We start from the raw sequence: 16,502 nt of genomic DNA, 5'->3' as shown, positions 1-16,502 counted from the left end.
AATTGAAGTCAGAAGATTGGGATTTTTTTTTATTATTATTTTTATAATGTTGGCAGCACATTGAATCTTAATAGTTGGACCCGGTACTGTCAAGATTAGTGTAGTGGCATGTTTCTATAGTGCAAACAGGAATGATACATTTTTGTTTGGAAAAGCAAACATGTTTGCTTAAATTTAGTGGCCAGATATTGGACTGCCACATGTGGGTACTGTGTGGGCTCAATGGACATTTTGCTCACAATGACTTCCAAGACTTGGCACGCAGGCACCTCTCTTTAGTTTTCTTGGAGCACTGTATTATTAACTGCCTTATCAGGCAGCGTAAAACCAGTCTGCTGATCTGAAATGGGAGCCTTTGTTAGCAATTATCAACAGTGTTTGGGTAGCTGGAGAAGAAGGGTGGCATGTTTATGAATGCAAAATATACACTTAAAGCTGAGCGCCAGCAAATGCTCACATGCTACTTTGAATGCAGGTTTTTTTTTTTTTGTGCACCTGGCATGCCAGCTCAAACCCTCTTAACAAAGACGAGAAAAAATACTGAAGGCAGCACAAATATAGGAGGTGTTCCTCGGCTGTCAGCTAGCAGCTATAGATTCACTTTTTTGTGATGTGATACTACGTTTTTTTTTTTAGCTACGCCTTTTCAGTATGTTGAGTTCAGTAGATTTCTACAGGAAAAATACAGGTTGGTGACTGTCATTCACGGTATTTTTCATTTGAGACCACTTGTTTTATTCAGTGGAATATGGCAATCATAGCTATACATAATTTCTACAGAAAATAGTGCTTTGTTGCTTGCTTGAAAAATGGTTGACTTACTTTAGGAGTTATCTACTGTATTTATCTTAGGTAGTGACAGAGACAATTGCTGTACTATTACATGGCACTTTGTAATAACTGATATTGGGTTATTTATGGTAAAGATTTTAACAAAGGATTATATGAGTGAGAGAAAAAAATTTATAGACTTCAGTAGATCCTACTAATATACTTTAAAATCTTTATGGTTTTTCATTCTCCCTGTTAAATTCTTACAGAATCTTGGAAAGAACAGCTCCTTAATCACTGATAGCGTACTTCAAACAGTCCTATAATTTGATGTAATTGTTCTTAAAAACAGGATTTCTGTTGCCCCAATATCCTATCTGAGTTTATTTATAATAAGCTCATTTTGCCTCATTTTGCTGACAAAAGCAAGTGCTTATATTGTTGGTAGACCTGAACCCCAAAGCCAAGCTTTATTCAGATGAGACCCATATATCAGGCATTCAGAGTGGTGACTGAGTTCCAGGTTTAGGTTGTATACCTTAGTGAGGGTGTCATCTGGGTCACTGATGGAATCACAGAATTGTTTAGGTTGGAAACCACCTCTGAGTCCAACCATTAACCCAGCACTGCCAAGTCCACCACTAAAACTCGTCATCAAACATCACATTTGCATGTCTCCTAAATACCTCCAGGGTTGGTGACTCCACCACTGCCCTGGGCAGCCTGTGCTGGGACTTGACAGTGCTTCCAATGAACAAATTTTCCTAACAAATTTTGCTGATCATGTCCAAAGAACAACTACACTGGTGAAGAGTATGTGCCATTAGGTATGTGCCCGTGGTGCTCTTGAAGGTGTTTCTTTGTGTCTCTTTAAATATCTTTACATGTCTGAATTTCTCCTCTGGTTGCTGCTTCTGTTCATTCTTCTGGGTTTCTTTCAGCATCCCCACTTAGATCAGCAAAACAGACTAGTTCTGAATCAACATGTTCCTTCCACTCTTTCTACTCCACCGAAAGAAACTCTTGAGCTGAAAATCCAGATTAGAGAAATGTCCTCAAGATACAACTGAGAATTATTTTACTTCATTGTCTCTTTTGGCAGTATTTAGACATATTTCAGCTAAAAACTACAGCCCCGGGTGCTATGAACTAAAGTCCTAACGCTGTTAGCATCTCCAGCAATTTTGCTCTAACAGCATTGTACTTTACATTGTATTTACAAAAACTGGGATGCCAGCTTTTGTCCCTCAGAATGCAGGACTTCTCAAGGTAATGATTTTGGGCTATTTCTTAAATATGTTTGTACATGTGATGAAATCTGTCAGGACCTTGCCTGTGCTGGTATTGTAAAGATATGCTTCATTACTAGTTCATTCCTTGCAGTACAAAGCCCTTTGTGCTGGAGCCAGTCTGTAACTGTGCTTCCTCTGCCAGTGCTGTGAATTAGAACTGCAAAGCATACAAGTTGCATTTAAGAACAATTTGCAGAGATCATAATGCTGCGTGCATAAAACTGGTGTACTGTTTGTCTGTTCGTAGGAAGTTTTAAGGACTAGGTGTTTGTTTAAGCTCTGCGCTGAATCCCTGAGCAAAAATTACTGGGGTTGCAGTGAGGACTTTGCAGACTTCCACACGTGTCTCCGTCTTTAAATCCTTCTAAAGATTATTAAAACCATTTTTAGTATCTCCTTGTTTCAAAAGAGTTTCACATCTGATCAAGTCTTATTAACTCCTTGCTTTACAAGGAGCAGCCTGAGTTTGTTTAAGCCTCAGTTAGAGGGACTTGTATCTTTAAATGCAGCGCAGCAAGCCTGGAAGAGCTCCATGGAGGAGCGAGCACAGCTGTTCCCATGGCCCGTCATGGCTTCCAGGCCTCCCGTAAGCAATATCTTTCTTAAACTCATGTGTAAAATTTCCTGATTCCTTATGCTTGTGTGTCTTTAGACTCACAGAAGTAGGTGGGTCTTCACAGTGTTTCTTTCGTCTACATTTCCCCTTTATCTGGCCTGCATTTTGCAGATCTGTCGTGTCATGCACCAGTCTTCATCCCTCAAAAGTGTAAATGTAAATCCATTTTCCTTGCAATGTCTACCATCCAGCTGTATTTTCAATTATGGCTTTAGCAGAAAACCCACAAATTACTAAAAAAAAGTTGTTGAGTAGTTTCTGGCTCCCAATAGTTAATTTTTCTTTGGAGTTAGACCCTGAAAAGTTCTGAGTAGCCATCAAAGGCATGTTGGAGCTCAGCCTTCTGCCTAACATGACCTCCTCCTTCTAAAGAAGTAAGAAAATCCCACTCACATTCAATGACATTAATGAGAATTTTCCCCCCTGCAAACATATTGTATCTGTGAAATAACATTAAAGTTTCTCTGCCTTGTTATGAAGTCTTTAAATGTCAATGCCATTTCTGAGACCATCAGGGCAGACTTAATGGCAGCCAAGGTCAACAAATGCTAACTGGTACCTCTCTTTTAGGGCCTTCAGGGACTCGTAATAGAGTCTCAGCCATGAAGTTAATTTGCAATGTGGACCTTTATTCTTAAACCTGATGATTATTTTGTAAAACCTTCATTCATGTGCTTAGATTTCTTAACATTCTCTTGTCTCTTCAGTCAGCAAACTGCTAAAATAAAGGTGGTGTTCTCAGACGTTTTTATCGTTTAAGTTTCCTTTTTTTGAGTGTTCTTTTAAACTACTGTTTATGGGCTGCAGAAAGACAGGTGTTTGACTTCTATGATCACCCTATACTGCCAGCCCTGATAGGATGCTCTAAGAATATCTTCAGATCTGAGATCTTGTGCTGTCCATGTGACTGGAGAACCCTCCACCTTGAAAGCCTCTTCCTGTAGGTGCCCTAAATTCTCTATAACCAGAAACAGGTGATGAGGGAAATGAGAGACTGCATCGTCCTTTTCTGTATTGTCTAATTCAGATTAAAAGGGTTCTGCAGCCTTTATTTGTCTGGAAAATATTGCCAACAAGGATGGCATGCTGCAAATAATAAATAACAAAACTCCGTCTTTTTGGCAGCATGTTGCATTTCTGCTCAGTTGCCCTGCCAGCCCCTCTGACTTTAAAATATTTTAGTGTCCTGCACTTTTCACCCAGTCCAAGCACCAGACTTTCCTCAGACATTTAGCACTGACATTAATGCAAATGCCTCCAACTCACTGAGCCCTTTGGGGCAAAACATGACATCCTTGGCTTTCAATCACATGGGAGAGAGGATATATTTGTATGCACAAAACTGGAAATAATAAAATATCAGTATTCAGGTGCTAATCCACATTAATTTATATTCTGTGAAGTCTACAAGAAACTTGTAATTGGTTGTCTTGAAGGGCAGCAGAGTATATTTGGTATTTTGTTTATTTATTAAAGAAAGAATCTAAATTATACATATAAATGCTGCATAGATTTGTATTATATCTCTCTTCTAATCATTGCTGGATGCTTTCTTGCATTCCTAAATTCAAGTGGTTTGGGTCTGGCTGACTTGTCTTGCACTCTGTGTGCACAATACCTCTCTATTGTAAGCATTCCCAGAGGGGAAAAAATACCTTTTTTTCATAAATGGATTCCAAATTTTCTTGCTGAACCACTTACACTGCAGTGGTTTTGCTATCTTTAACAAATCTGGCTTCTGTAATTAAAAAGTCCCATATCTTTGTGGAAGGTCCCAAAGGCTGGAGGAGCTTAAATTCAGTTTGTTATTGAAATTAATGCGCAATTCTAGCAAAAGAAATGTGTGTGCCTGATACACTGCTGTTGTGACGTTCATAAAAGATAAAATGCTTAACTGCCTATATGAGCCTTAGTGCAAAGATACTCCAGGATGTAACTAGAATTGTGATGTCTATTACATAATATCCATGACTATAACAAAACCACTAGAATTTGCTTGTACTGGGTTGACAAATGTGAATTACAGTTGCTTGTTTTCTTCTGAGTTTTATCAGACTATAATCACTTGCCCAGCTTAATTGAAAAATCACTTACATTTATAGCTGTATTTAAACATGTTTTGTATTTAAATGACAGCTTTTGATGTACAACCATTTTTTACAGAAAGTAGTTGGTTTTTATCTGTGTTTCTGTAAAGATATTTCAAAAACTCTCATCAAATTTCCAGCGGTAAGTAATATACCATTCAGTGCAAGGTGAAATGTTTTACATCAAATCTCCTGCTGTGTAATAGCCAATCAAAGAGTATTTATAGTGGCTGAATGGATTTTTTGGCTCGGTATTCAAAATTAAACATTTTCAAACCTTAACATTTAATGTTTTTTGCCACTCTTCAAGTTGATTTTATGTAACCCTAGATGCTCACAACTACTTGATACTCTGAAGTGACTCATTTTATGCTGAGGATCCTGTAGACAGTAGTTTTACATTTATTACAGTTGTGTAGATGGAATGAAATGTAGATTTGATAGCACATTTGTGTCTGTGTTCTAGTAAACATTTTGTGGGGTTTGGCTGCATGTCCATCAACATGGACCAGCAGCTCTGCTTTGAGGAGAACACATTCACTGAGGGAAATTGATGAACAAAGATGAATTTTAGTGATTGACAGGAAATTGTTTCTCCTGTTGCAGGTATCCAGTGGGAAGAGCTTGTGCCAGCAGCACTCTTTGGGGCTGGACAGCTCCTACTTGGGTGTTGGGGGGCCTTGGACTCTTCATAAGAACAGCAGAGCACCGAAGGCTGCAAGCCCAGCCCGTGTTGTGTTGTCTCAGCCTTGCAGGAATAACCACGATTACAGGACTGAGATGCATTACAACCATCAGGAATGTCTGAAGGAGTACCCGATGGAGAATGACTTGCACAGAAAGTGCAACAATGTGATTTCCCCAGCCAAGCAGAGGAGCCCTCACCACTTTAAGCAAGCTCAGGAGATGGACCAGAGGGCAAGTGAAATTCAGAGTGCATGCCCTCAGCAAGTGAGCCGTGGCTGTGCCTGGAGGCATGTGGGGAGCTCAGGGAGAGTGGAAGAGAGCTGCTGTGTCAGCCAGGTACTTAGGAAACACTCGGGGACAGTTCACAAGACCCATGATCATTCCAGGCACTGTCGAGGTTCTAGGCTGAATCACAGCGCAGACTCAGGCCCTAAGGAAACAGAGGTGGCTAAAAGATTGTATGAAGAAAGAAGGCAGAAGCTGCTTCTTCAAAAACTGGAGCTGGAAATTGAAAAGGAACGACTCCAACATTTATTGACTAAGCAAGAAGCGAAACTGCTCCTAAAACAACAGCAACTACACCAATCCCGTATGGATTATAACAGGTGATTTTGAGACTTACAATTTAAAAAAATTCTAAAATTTCTAATAAGCACATGGGCAATAGTTGATTTAAGCGGGAGAAGAGAACAAGGCAACAATAAATAGAATGGAACAAGACAGGCAAGGCTTATGGCACAATTTCTAAGAGTGATTCAGAGGAGAGGAGACTTTAGTTTGTTAGTGTATACTGTTGGGAAGCAGCATGACAGCTGTGGAAAGCAGCAGAGGAAAACAGTATGTGGTAGAAAGAAAGGCAGAAGAAAAACACTGCTAAAAGACTAGGTTGGAAAAGAGAAGCAGTAGAAGAAAATGAGAGGTTGATCTTAGTGCAGGCACTTGAAAAGAATACAGACATTTGGCAAGAGAGCAGTGTGAGCGTGGATGACATAAATGTGGCATTCTCCCTTCCTTGGAAAGGTCAGTTTTGAAGGGTTGCACTCTCCTAGGTTGGGACTGGAAGCAGTGTGTTTTACAGAAAAGATGAAGATCATTGCATATTTACACACACACACATATATATATGTATATATATATATTTTTTATATATGGAATATATAAAAATATATGGAGTTTTCCCCCATATATTTATGGAAGAGGAAGGAAACACAGGGTAGTGAGGACATTTTCTTTTCAGCAATGTTGGTGAAAGGGGAAAATGCCAAGACTGAGGCACATTATTTGCTTAAAACTTGAAGGGAGATGGAACAGCCACAGAAATGTGAGATAAAGGCCTGTGAGTTTGTTGCAGAAGGTAACAGTTTTCTGATAATTTAAATAGTCTTTGAGAAAGAGGGAACAACAGGTTTTTGGTATGATGTTATTAGAGTGAGAAGAACAGTGAATGGAAGCAGGTTAAATTAGCCCTTGCAGCTCAGCTGAATACTAGCATTTCAGCATTAGAAAGGGGAAAAATCTGCAGTCTTTTGGAAGAGGCAGTAGGAGTGCTTCACAGGGATGGGTATTTCTATACTGTTTTAGTATGGCAGCTGCTAGCAGCACCCCATGAGGGTCTGCATTAGATGACCCACTTCCTACATCCGTGTGCTGTAACCACCATGGAGGGATACATCACTTGCCCTTCTTCATTTCAGCCCCCTGGTTACTTTTCAGTCTGTAAAAGAGAGTACTGTAATCTAGGTCGTCTTTTGTTTGTCTTCTTGGATTGTTGTTTGCATTGAAAATAATGTGTTTATGTGGCTTTAAAAGTACCTGTCTTGGAGGAAATCACAAGTGTGTGTGTTGAAAATGACTGAAGTCGCTAACAAAGGATTATGACTTCAGGTGAGAATTAAGTAGGAACAGATGGATTCTTAATCATCAAATACCTTAATTCTATGCATGCATCCCTCTAATGAAAAACAAGTAGATATGAAGGACATACAAACTGAATTTTTTGGTGCATTTTTTTTCCGAATGGAAAGTTTTCAGGTTTGGAGGTGTAAGTTCAGAAAAAAATGCACCCTAAATATCGGTAATGATGTGGTTGTTAGTACCATTATATCTATTGTAGCTACATTTTTGTTTCTGGATAAAGTCCTTTATGATTTACAGAGCTTTAGGCTATCTAAAAAGAATTCTATGAAAAGAACCATATATGAACAATCTGAGGACTTTGCACTTTTGTGATCTCTTTTCACAGGTAAAAAGTCAGATTTGCCATATTCTCTCTAAGAAAACAACTGGAATATAATGTGTTTTTTCGTAAAAATATTTCAGTATCTTTAGAATTAAATGCTTGATATTTAGAGGTAAATCTCTTAGGCATCACATTTCTGTTTCAGTTCCAAATATATAATTCATTTTGCACTTGGTAACAGACTAATTGTATATACCCCTAACAATAAAAATTTGTTTACCTAAGCTCAAATAACCTTTACTTCATTGTCAGGAGGTTCTAACTGAGTTAGAACATCATAACAGCATAAAAACAATACAAGAAAATATTTTTTCCAGATAATATTTATTTTTGTCTGTCCTTCTGCCTGGGTGGAGTGCTGGTTGAGGTCCATTCTCATTGAATGACAAATAAGAGGTTTGACCACTTGCAGTAATTGGCAAGAAACTTTTCTAATCTTTTAGTTAAAGCGTGAGTTGCTAATTTTTTCTGCCACACTGCATCATAACTGTTTTTAATTTTCCACATTTCTCTACTTAGCCTCACACGGCAGTAGTAGTTTCAGTTTGCAGTTACTCTCCATGTGAAATAGTTGCTCAGCTATCAAAAATGGTGTGTATGTGCAATTCAGTGGCTTCTCCTGGTTCAAGCCTCACTGGAGCAGCCCAGTAAAAGCAAAGCTTGGAAATAGGAATTTTAGTAAAAAAAAAGAGAAATACCTCTATCTTGACTTTCTGTCTTTGTTGGAGAGAAAGGAGAAGGTGGAGTGATCTGTTAAGAATGGAGCATCATTTGTGGGCCCACAGTTTGAGGACACATGAGCATCTTATACAAATTCTGTTCTACGCCATTTACACATGATGCCTTTGAGCTCTGGTGCTGTGACCTGCAAATGATACTTTTCTGTTTCTGTAATGAAAAGACTGCAGATTTTTCCCTATTGTTTTCCCTTTCCAATGCTGAAAAGCTAATACTCAACTGGGTTACACTGCCTAAGGTTGCCCCTGTGGTAACCCTTAGAAGCAAAGGCACTGGGCCTGAGCCAGACTTCCAGTACAAAAGTATAGTTGAAAGTATGAAGGTAATTGCTAAAGCATTTAATGTGTAAAAGTGTCCCATTTGTAGACACATAGGTCACCTTTTAGTGGCAAGTTCCTGGTGTGATTTGACCAGCTGCAGAAGCAACTAACTTATCTTTTCCAGGGTTAAAGGCCATGTACCTGGCTCAGAAGATGTGCCCATTGCTGAAGCACCCAGAGATCTTGCTCTGATGATGAATGGCAGCAGCATGGGGCTAAGGTAATTTCTCTCTTCACTTCTAAGTGCTTCACAGGGTCAGTATATCTTCTTGACAGTGTGCTGTTGCCTGCCAAGTGTATTTGTTCATGTGTTTGTTTCAGATTAAGAGCTTTTTTCTGCAGGAAGGGTAAAATTCATTGGCTACTGTGTTTTATGAGTCAATTCAATAGTTATGCTGACCTGTTATTACTCAAAGTTTAGGTGACTTCCTGAAGAGGCTTCAGGTTTTGTGTGCCACCTCTTAGCCCAGTGCAAAATGGAGTTTTCACAAAACCTTAGTTTTAGTTCTTTGTTCTAGGTGCTGCTTGTTACTTTTTAAATTAATATCAGAATATCTCCTTAGTCTTTATTTGGACCTGATGTAAATAATACATTATCCTTTAAGTCTCAGATAGATCTTCCATGGTTGGTGACAGTTACTTGTTTTTTTAAATACCTCTCATTACACCTCTACTTCTGTGTGATGAGAGCAAACTACCACTGAAATAACTGGAAGCAGAGTTAAGCCAATATTTAGCTCTTTATCTCCATCCTGCTTGCTATTTAAAACTTCAATCAGTACACTATTGTACTTTCCTTCTGTCCTACCCTGTTGCATTCAAGTTAACACTGGAAAAAGATTCAGGCTTATTAGGAAAGCAACAAATAAAAACTGGCAATGTTTTCTCCTTTTCTCAGAAAGTAACAGCTTCTTGTTCTGTGCTGTAACTATAGGTGTTCTTTTGACCAAAGAATGGTGGACAAGATGAGCAGCTGTGCTTTGAATGACTTCTTCTTTAGCAACGAGATAATACCTCAAAGTAATAAATTTCTCTGTTCTGAGAATAGTGGAAGAACTGATAATTCATTTGTAAACTAAGAGTCCAATACCTTATTTTTTTCTTATTTTTTAACTTTGTTATACTAATTTTATTTTTCTTTCTGAGATCCCTTTCGATTGAAAAAGGATAAGCCTTTTTTTTCCCCCAGAACAGCAGGAGTTGTTAGTTTTCTTGGAATTCTTCACTGCTTAAGCAGGTGTTTGGCTGCTGTGAGTTACTGGCATATCTTTGTTGTGCTCAGATGCTTTTTTCTTTCATTTTCACACAAACTGAAGTGATCAAAGTATTATCACTGTAGCAAAAAAGATGGAGAGTCATGACATGTTTAAGATGCAGCAGCATTAAGCCCCTTGGAGGAAAAATGTAACCTAGAACATCTGCAGAGCTTCTTGGCAACCAAAAACCTGCAAATATCTACATATTCTAGCAGGGAAAATGAAGAAAACCTGTGCTGTTAACAAAATGAGAGTCCCAGATTTCAAAAGGTTCCCCACCCTACCTTCATTCCCCTGGTTTAATTTACTGTAATTTTTCAAAGTTATTGTGTGTTTGAGCAGTCTCAAGGTGCCATGCCAGCTGGTTACAAAGTTTGGCAGCAAAACACTTGGAAGTTTTTCTTCTTATATGCCATCTTCAGTTTTGCAAAGGTTACCAGATGAATGGTCCCTAAATAATTTACTCTAATGTAAGGCTTAAAGAGGCCGTAGAAGACAAGTCCATTTATCTTTTTTATGCATTTGAATATGTAAGTGATGTTTTCTTCAGTACAGAGAGGGAGAGTGTGTGAGTGTGTGGCCATGTCTTAGAAAAGAGGAAGAGCTGGTAGACATATATTCTTTTTTTAACTGTCTCTTTTGGTGTTTTCTTTTTCTGCCTTTTTATTTTTTAGTTTGTGTTTTTTTTTTTAATGATGTGGAGCTCTTTTTTTTAATTATTATTTCTTTGTTTTTTTGTGGTGGTGGTGTTTAGTTTTTAATTGATGTATCAAACAGTTCTTGTTACAGCAAATTCCAACAGAACACTAATGGAAAATCAGCCCTCTCTGACTTCTAGTGCATACATGAGAGGTTTTCTAGCAAATCTCACAGTTTTGAGATTTGATTTGATTTTGATTTCAGTTTTCAAATAAGCAAAACTTACTTTAAAAATAACCTGGTATTTTAAAGGAAATAGTGAAATACCTTTAAAATAGGAAACTTGCTGAAGTGAGAAGGAAAATAAATAATATAATCAAGAACTGAAAAAAACATTAGTTTTTTTATATAATTAACAGCTCATTTTGAGTTAATTATCTACAATTACAAAAATCTAATTGCAATTTATCCTTTACTATCTGTAGGAAGAATTGTAGACAAGGGAATGTGCATCACTGCCAGGCGTAAATGCTATAGGATGGGTACAAATAATAGAGGAACCCTTAATGGAAAAAAAAAACCAAATAGGAGCATGCAGCTGTGCCAGACTATTGAAAGGTAATTTTAGTCAAAAATGAGGTATGTAGTTTAAAAGGCATCTTGTCATCTCCTGTAGGGATTAATTTTTTCCCTCATTGAAGAAAGCAAAAAAGATTCCACAAGCAAATACCGTGCAGAGTTTGATTTCTGATACGGACTTTCCTCATAGTCTGTTAGTGAAAATGAAAACTTTGATCTCAGGGGCCACTTCAAACTATAGCCAGATTTTCAAAGGATGCCTGTTTTGTTTTGTACGTGGGCTATTTAGGTACTTTTGTTGTCATTGTCAGCAAGCATTGTCCGTGTCAGCCTGTTTGGATACCTATTCTGGTAGGAATTTGCTATGTTGAACTTGTCCCTTCCCTGATGTTGAGAAGAAATGTGCCTGTTTGGGACCTGAACTACCTTCAGATTCGGGATCTCCATTTCTCTAAGGTGCAGCAGTCAGAGCAGGTTTTATTGAGGATGGTTTTCAGCAGCTTGGAGTGCTCCTAAGTGAGCCCTCAGACAATTTGCAGCTACGGAGTTGGTAGCTTGCGCAATTAATGGCAAGTTGTCTGTATAATTTCTTTTCAAGTCTGCCCCAATGTGCAAGATGCTTTAAAATATTCAAAATAAAAACATAACCTGATGCATTTGTTTAGCATAAAACAGCCTTTTACAAAGTGCTTTCCATCTCCCAGACACAGATGCTTGGTACATGCTCAAGTACCCACTCCATGCGTATTCAGTAGGATCAATACACCCAGCACCTGCTTTTGTGTGTGCTCCTGACATCTGCATCTGGGAAAGGAATTTTAAAACTCTTCCCTCCTTCATTTAATCTTAACTTTGATCTGAATGGCATGGAAATAAGATGTATTTATTGGCACCAGCTTGAGGAGACACAGTTTTTTACTTTGCAAGCACCCCTCCCCAGAGTGCTGCTGTGTGCCTAAATCTTAACATTCAAGATTCCCTGCTTTTCTGTGTCTTAGGTTTCCTATAAGGCTCTGCTAGTATGGCTCTTTATTGCCTCCCCTCTAACAGGCATCTTTGCCTTGGATTTCACACAATTCTGCCACTGAGCCTCTACACAAACCTGTGCAAAGCGCTCCAAATAGGAATTGTTGGACACAGCAGCTATCAGATGTGTTTACAGTTATCTGCAGGCACTCGTTCAATGTATGCTACCTGGTGAATGGATTTTTTCTTGAGGTATTAAAGATTTGCAGGTGGAATTTGCCACCTTTAATTTCATTGAAGGCTCTTTATGTTTGTGTGCCTCATTCTACATCACCCATGCATATTTTTGCCAGTTTGTATTTTTAGTTACTCGAAAATATCAAGCACAGGATTCAGTGATACTTCCCCCTGTACTTGGATGCTCATTGCTATGGTGATATTTCCAGGAGGGAGTGCTGTCAGGGGTCTTCTAAAAGATTTTTATGTTTATGATGTAAGTATTTTTATTATCTAGTGAGAGAGGGTGACAATTATCTGTTGCTCCTTGTTTAATGCTTTGTTATGAACTCGCTTTTCTGAGGCTTGTTAGACATGCAGGCATCTTTCTGTGGTGATGTGCTTTTGTCCAAATATTCAATGCAATTAAATAGACCTGCAGAGGAATGCAGACTCGCAGCTCCCCCTGCTGTCCCAGGCATATCCAAGTTTGTTCATTCAGTTCCCCCCTCCAAATAATTTAAATATAGAATAAAAATCACATGCAGTCGCATGGCTCTGCTACTGCTGGCCTGACTTTTGCTGGTCCCATTACTCCTGTTTTTGAGGAGAATTGAAAAACAATGGTAGCACCCATTTGGTTTCCTATGAGGAGTTTTCTTTTCGGTTCTTCATCCCAGCATGTCACTTCCCAGGTCCTGGGGTGTGTCCAGGTCCTGAGCCTCTAAAGGAGAAATTCTCACCAAGGCTGCAACTGGCTCCTTGTGCAAGACTCCCAGGTCATCTCTGAGTTGTCCTTGGTCTCTTGAGGTGTATCTGTATAGGACTTGGCCAACTTTTAGAAGTGTACTGAATATAGTTTGTTGGGATTTTTGTTTTTTTTCTACTTGCTGTTTTGGCAGACTGGCACATTAAATTGGGATGAAATCAACTGTGCTTGCAAATGGCCCATAAAATGTGTGTATCTGGAAGCTGCTTTCCCACCTGTTAGTGCTCCTTTTAACAACCAAGTTACTTTCTTGTTCCAGATAATTTTACATTGAAGTTTGTATCATTTTTAGATAGGATATTTGTGGAGCGAACACTTGTTTGGCCGGTAAAAAAAACGGTGCTTGCAGATCTGCCAATAGTGCACACGCTGAATTAGGTGCAGATATGAGTTTTTCTTTCCCTCGTGGTGGTGTCTGGCTATATATAGGCACAGCATCCTTCCAACAGATGGCTGCTGGAGTCTGCTGTGACGTATGGGAGAGTACAGTCAGACTTAGACACACATTTCTGCTTCATTAGTGCCACGTGCAGGCTCTGGAGGTAGTAGGTTTTCTTGTCAGGGAGAAGGTTTTTGTTCTGATGTGGTTACTAAAAGCATAAAGGGGAGTGTGTGGCAATTTTTTACATATACCTATGCATGTATTTAAAGTTGAGGGATTTTTTTGTTAGGGTAGGCAGTGATCCTTATCGGACTGGAGAGAGTGGAGTTAATTTCTGCTGACCTGGTTCCTTCACTAATCTAATTTTCAGGTTTACTTTCAACTGCAACAGTGATTTCAAGCTGCCTATCTAACATTTACCTGAATTATGCTGATTCTGTTCTCATGATCACGTCTGCTGCACACAGCAGTATTACATCATTCCCATTGCAGTCCAAAGTAACCTTGAGCAGGAAGCCTACTGAGTGACTGGAGGTGTAAGATGTAAGCAGAAAATGCCATAAGTGGTTTTCATAGGTAGATGAGGTCTTCAAAAAGCACAGGCACTCAGGTATTAGAAACACTGCTAACCTTAGGAGGGCAGTTGGTGAAAACAGGCTTGTTAAAAAAAAAGTATTTTGGTATTTTCACAAAACTTGTGTTTGCTGCCAGTATTCTGCATGGGTTTGCTTTGGTAATATCCTACATCAAAACTGAAAATGCTTGGAGAATTTTTTCTTTCCGTTGAAATATGTGAAATGCATGCATCTCCTGAAGGAGTTTGTTCCTTGCCAACACTTGCAGACAGTGAGAGACATTTTTGCAAGTCATTTGCAGATGCCTCCTTTATGGGAAAATGTAGACACTGTTAGTTTACTGCCTGAATTGAATTTTGAAAACCTGAATTCTATTTTTATAAATTGGAATGGATTACTTTTTCAAACATACTGTTTTGTTACTTTTTGTTTTTATGTGTAATCTTGGATGAAGAGAATATTTTGTTTAATCTAGACATTCATATGTCCCAGAAATTTTTCAGTTGGAAAAGTTAAGAAAAACCTCATAAAACAAAATGTTCTGGAAGGTAGTTTTGAATCAGGAAATTTTAAACCCACCCGCACAACTTTCATGCCATTTAAAGCTTATATCAGAACTGATGGGGCAGGACTAAGAACAAAAGCTATTGGTATTACAAAGTTAAGCAAGAAATCCTCTGTACCCTACTGTTCTGCCCATGATCACAGCTATACTAAGCTAAAACCCACTCCCCCACCCCTCCTGTGACCTTGGCTGCACTTCAGCACTCAGAGAATTGAAGCAAAAGGCAAACTTTAGTAAATATTAGGTTCTGCCACTTGCAGATTTTCAGACTACATATAAAGATAACAACACATGTGCTCTCACTCACTCCCCAGCTCTTGCTCTCTCTGAAGTGGACTTTGTGTATTTGCCACTGAATTATTCTGGCATAAAACTTCCCAGACCGTACTGATGTATTGAGTTGAACTCTGTGGCTTTGCACGGGTGCTGAGGCTTTGCAGACTACCCATTATATTTATAAAAGTGCTAATTTTTGAGAGCCACGCAGAGAAAATTTTAGATTCAGCCTAGCTGATTTGTTCTTCACACTGCTCCTGCAGCGAAGAGGATTGATTTTTGTGTTTCTTTCGATATTTGGCTTCATTTCCTCTGGTACCCAGTGCTTCAGGTCTTAATCCTTTAACCTTGAATTCGAGCATCAATGCTTCAGGAGGGATCAGGCCTTTTGATGGAGAGAGAACATCTTTTGTTGTACCAAATGGTTGGGAGTGGTATAAGGCAACACAGATCTCCAGGCAGTATGTATTTCACTGTTGTGTTAGAAGACTATAAACAGAGGGTGGGTTTAGTGGGAATTATAAATAATCTGGAGGAAGGTGGAGTATTAGAAGCAGTGGAAGAGAGTTAATGACGTTTTCTTTAACATTTGACCACTAACCAGTCTATCGTGACAGATGTGTACTGGGTTGCCAAATGCTGTAGTCTGATTTGGGTAATGGTTCAAAGCTCAGCATGTCATGGAAATGGCACTGTGGTCCCTGATGGAACGCGGGGAAAAAATCTTTTGAGCTTCTCAAAGGGCAGTATTTGTGGAAGCAGATGCTTGCTTGCCCTACCCAGCATAAAGAACAGTTCTGCGGGCAGCCAGGAGAGTTCGTACTGCTGGATTTTTATAGGATCATTAATTATATGTTATAAGGCAGCTAAGCATGGCATTCCTAACTCGATGAATTCCATTATGAATGGCCTTTTCATATTCCTCATCTCATTATATTAAATGCATGTGACCTGAAGTTTAGCTAAAGTTATTGTTCGGGTTAACTTTCATTTAGTGGTTGCCCTAGTTTTAGAAACAGTATGATCTTTAGATTTTATGGAAAGTCAGGTTTTTTATGCATGTTTTTGCAGCACTATTTTAGATAATTTCATTTGAAACTAGGTAGAAACCTCTGTGAGGTGGCAGGGAAGGGATTTAGTCACTCCTTGATTTGACTGGAGATTTCTGTACCCACTGGATGACAACATCCTGTTACACGGATTTGGCTATCATCTCCCTGCCAATAACTCTTAAACCTTCTGCTCTGTTCCATCTAGTCTTGCATATCTGACTGCCTCCCTGACACATAATCCCAGTTGTTTTGCTTTCAGATCATTCCTAATCTGGCCAAAACAGAGCTCCTTACTTTTTCTACTGAATCTCTCTTCACTTCTGATTTTGATAATGCCACATCCTCCCTGCCACTGAGATTCATAACCTTAGGATCACTCTCCTTCTCTGCATGCATCTGGGCTGCTGACAGCTATTGCAGTTCCCTTCTCCTTGGCAGCCAAAATACCCTTTTGCAGTGTTAACAGTTAAAACCACC

The 16,502-nt window shown here is 39.0% G+C and overlaps 1 protein-coding gene across 2 annotated transcripts in view; it reads left to right on the top strand.

Moving 5' to 3' along the window:
- Window positions 1-16,502, top strand: part of KIAA1328 (KIAA1328 ortholog) — a 172,595-nt gene that overhangs the window by 108,625 nt on the left and 47,468 nt on the right. For both annotated transcript variants that reach the window (XM_064736180.1, XM_064736181.1), the window contains exons 7-8: window positions 5,373-6,058; window positions 8,875-8,970. In XM_064736180.1, coding sequence (XP_064592250.1) covers window positions 5,373-6,058; window positions 8,875-8,970 — 782 coding nt within the window. The remainder of the gene's footprint in view (window positions 1-5,372; window positions 6,059-8,874; window positions 8,971-16,502) is intronic.

Source organism: Zonotrichia leucophrys, chromosome Z (assembly GCF_028769735.1).
Source record: "Zonotrichia leucophrys gambelii isolate GWCS_2022_RI chromosome Z, RI_Zleu_2.0, whole genome shotgun sequence".
NCBI lineage: Eukaryota > Metazoa > Chordata > Aves > Passeriformes > Passerellidae > Zonotrichia > Zonotrichia leucophrys.
Note: the sequence above shows the minus strand (reverse complement) of the source record. Positions and strands in the feature narration are given on the sequence as shown.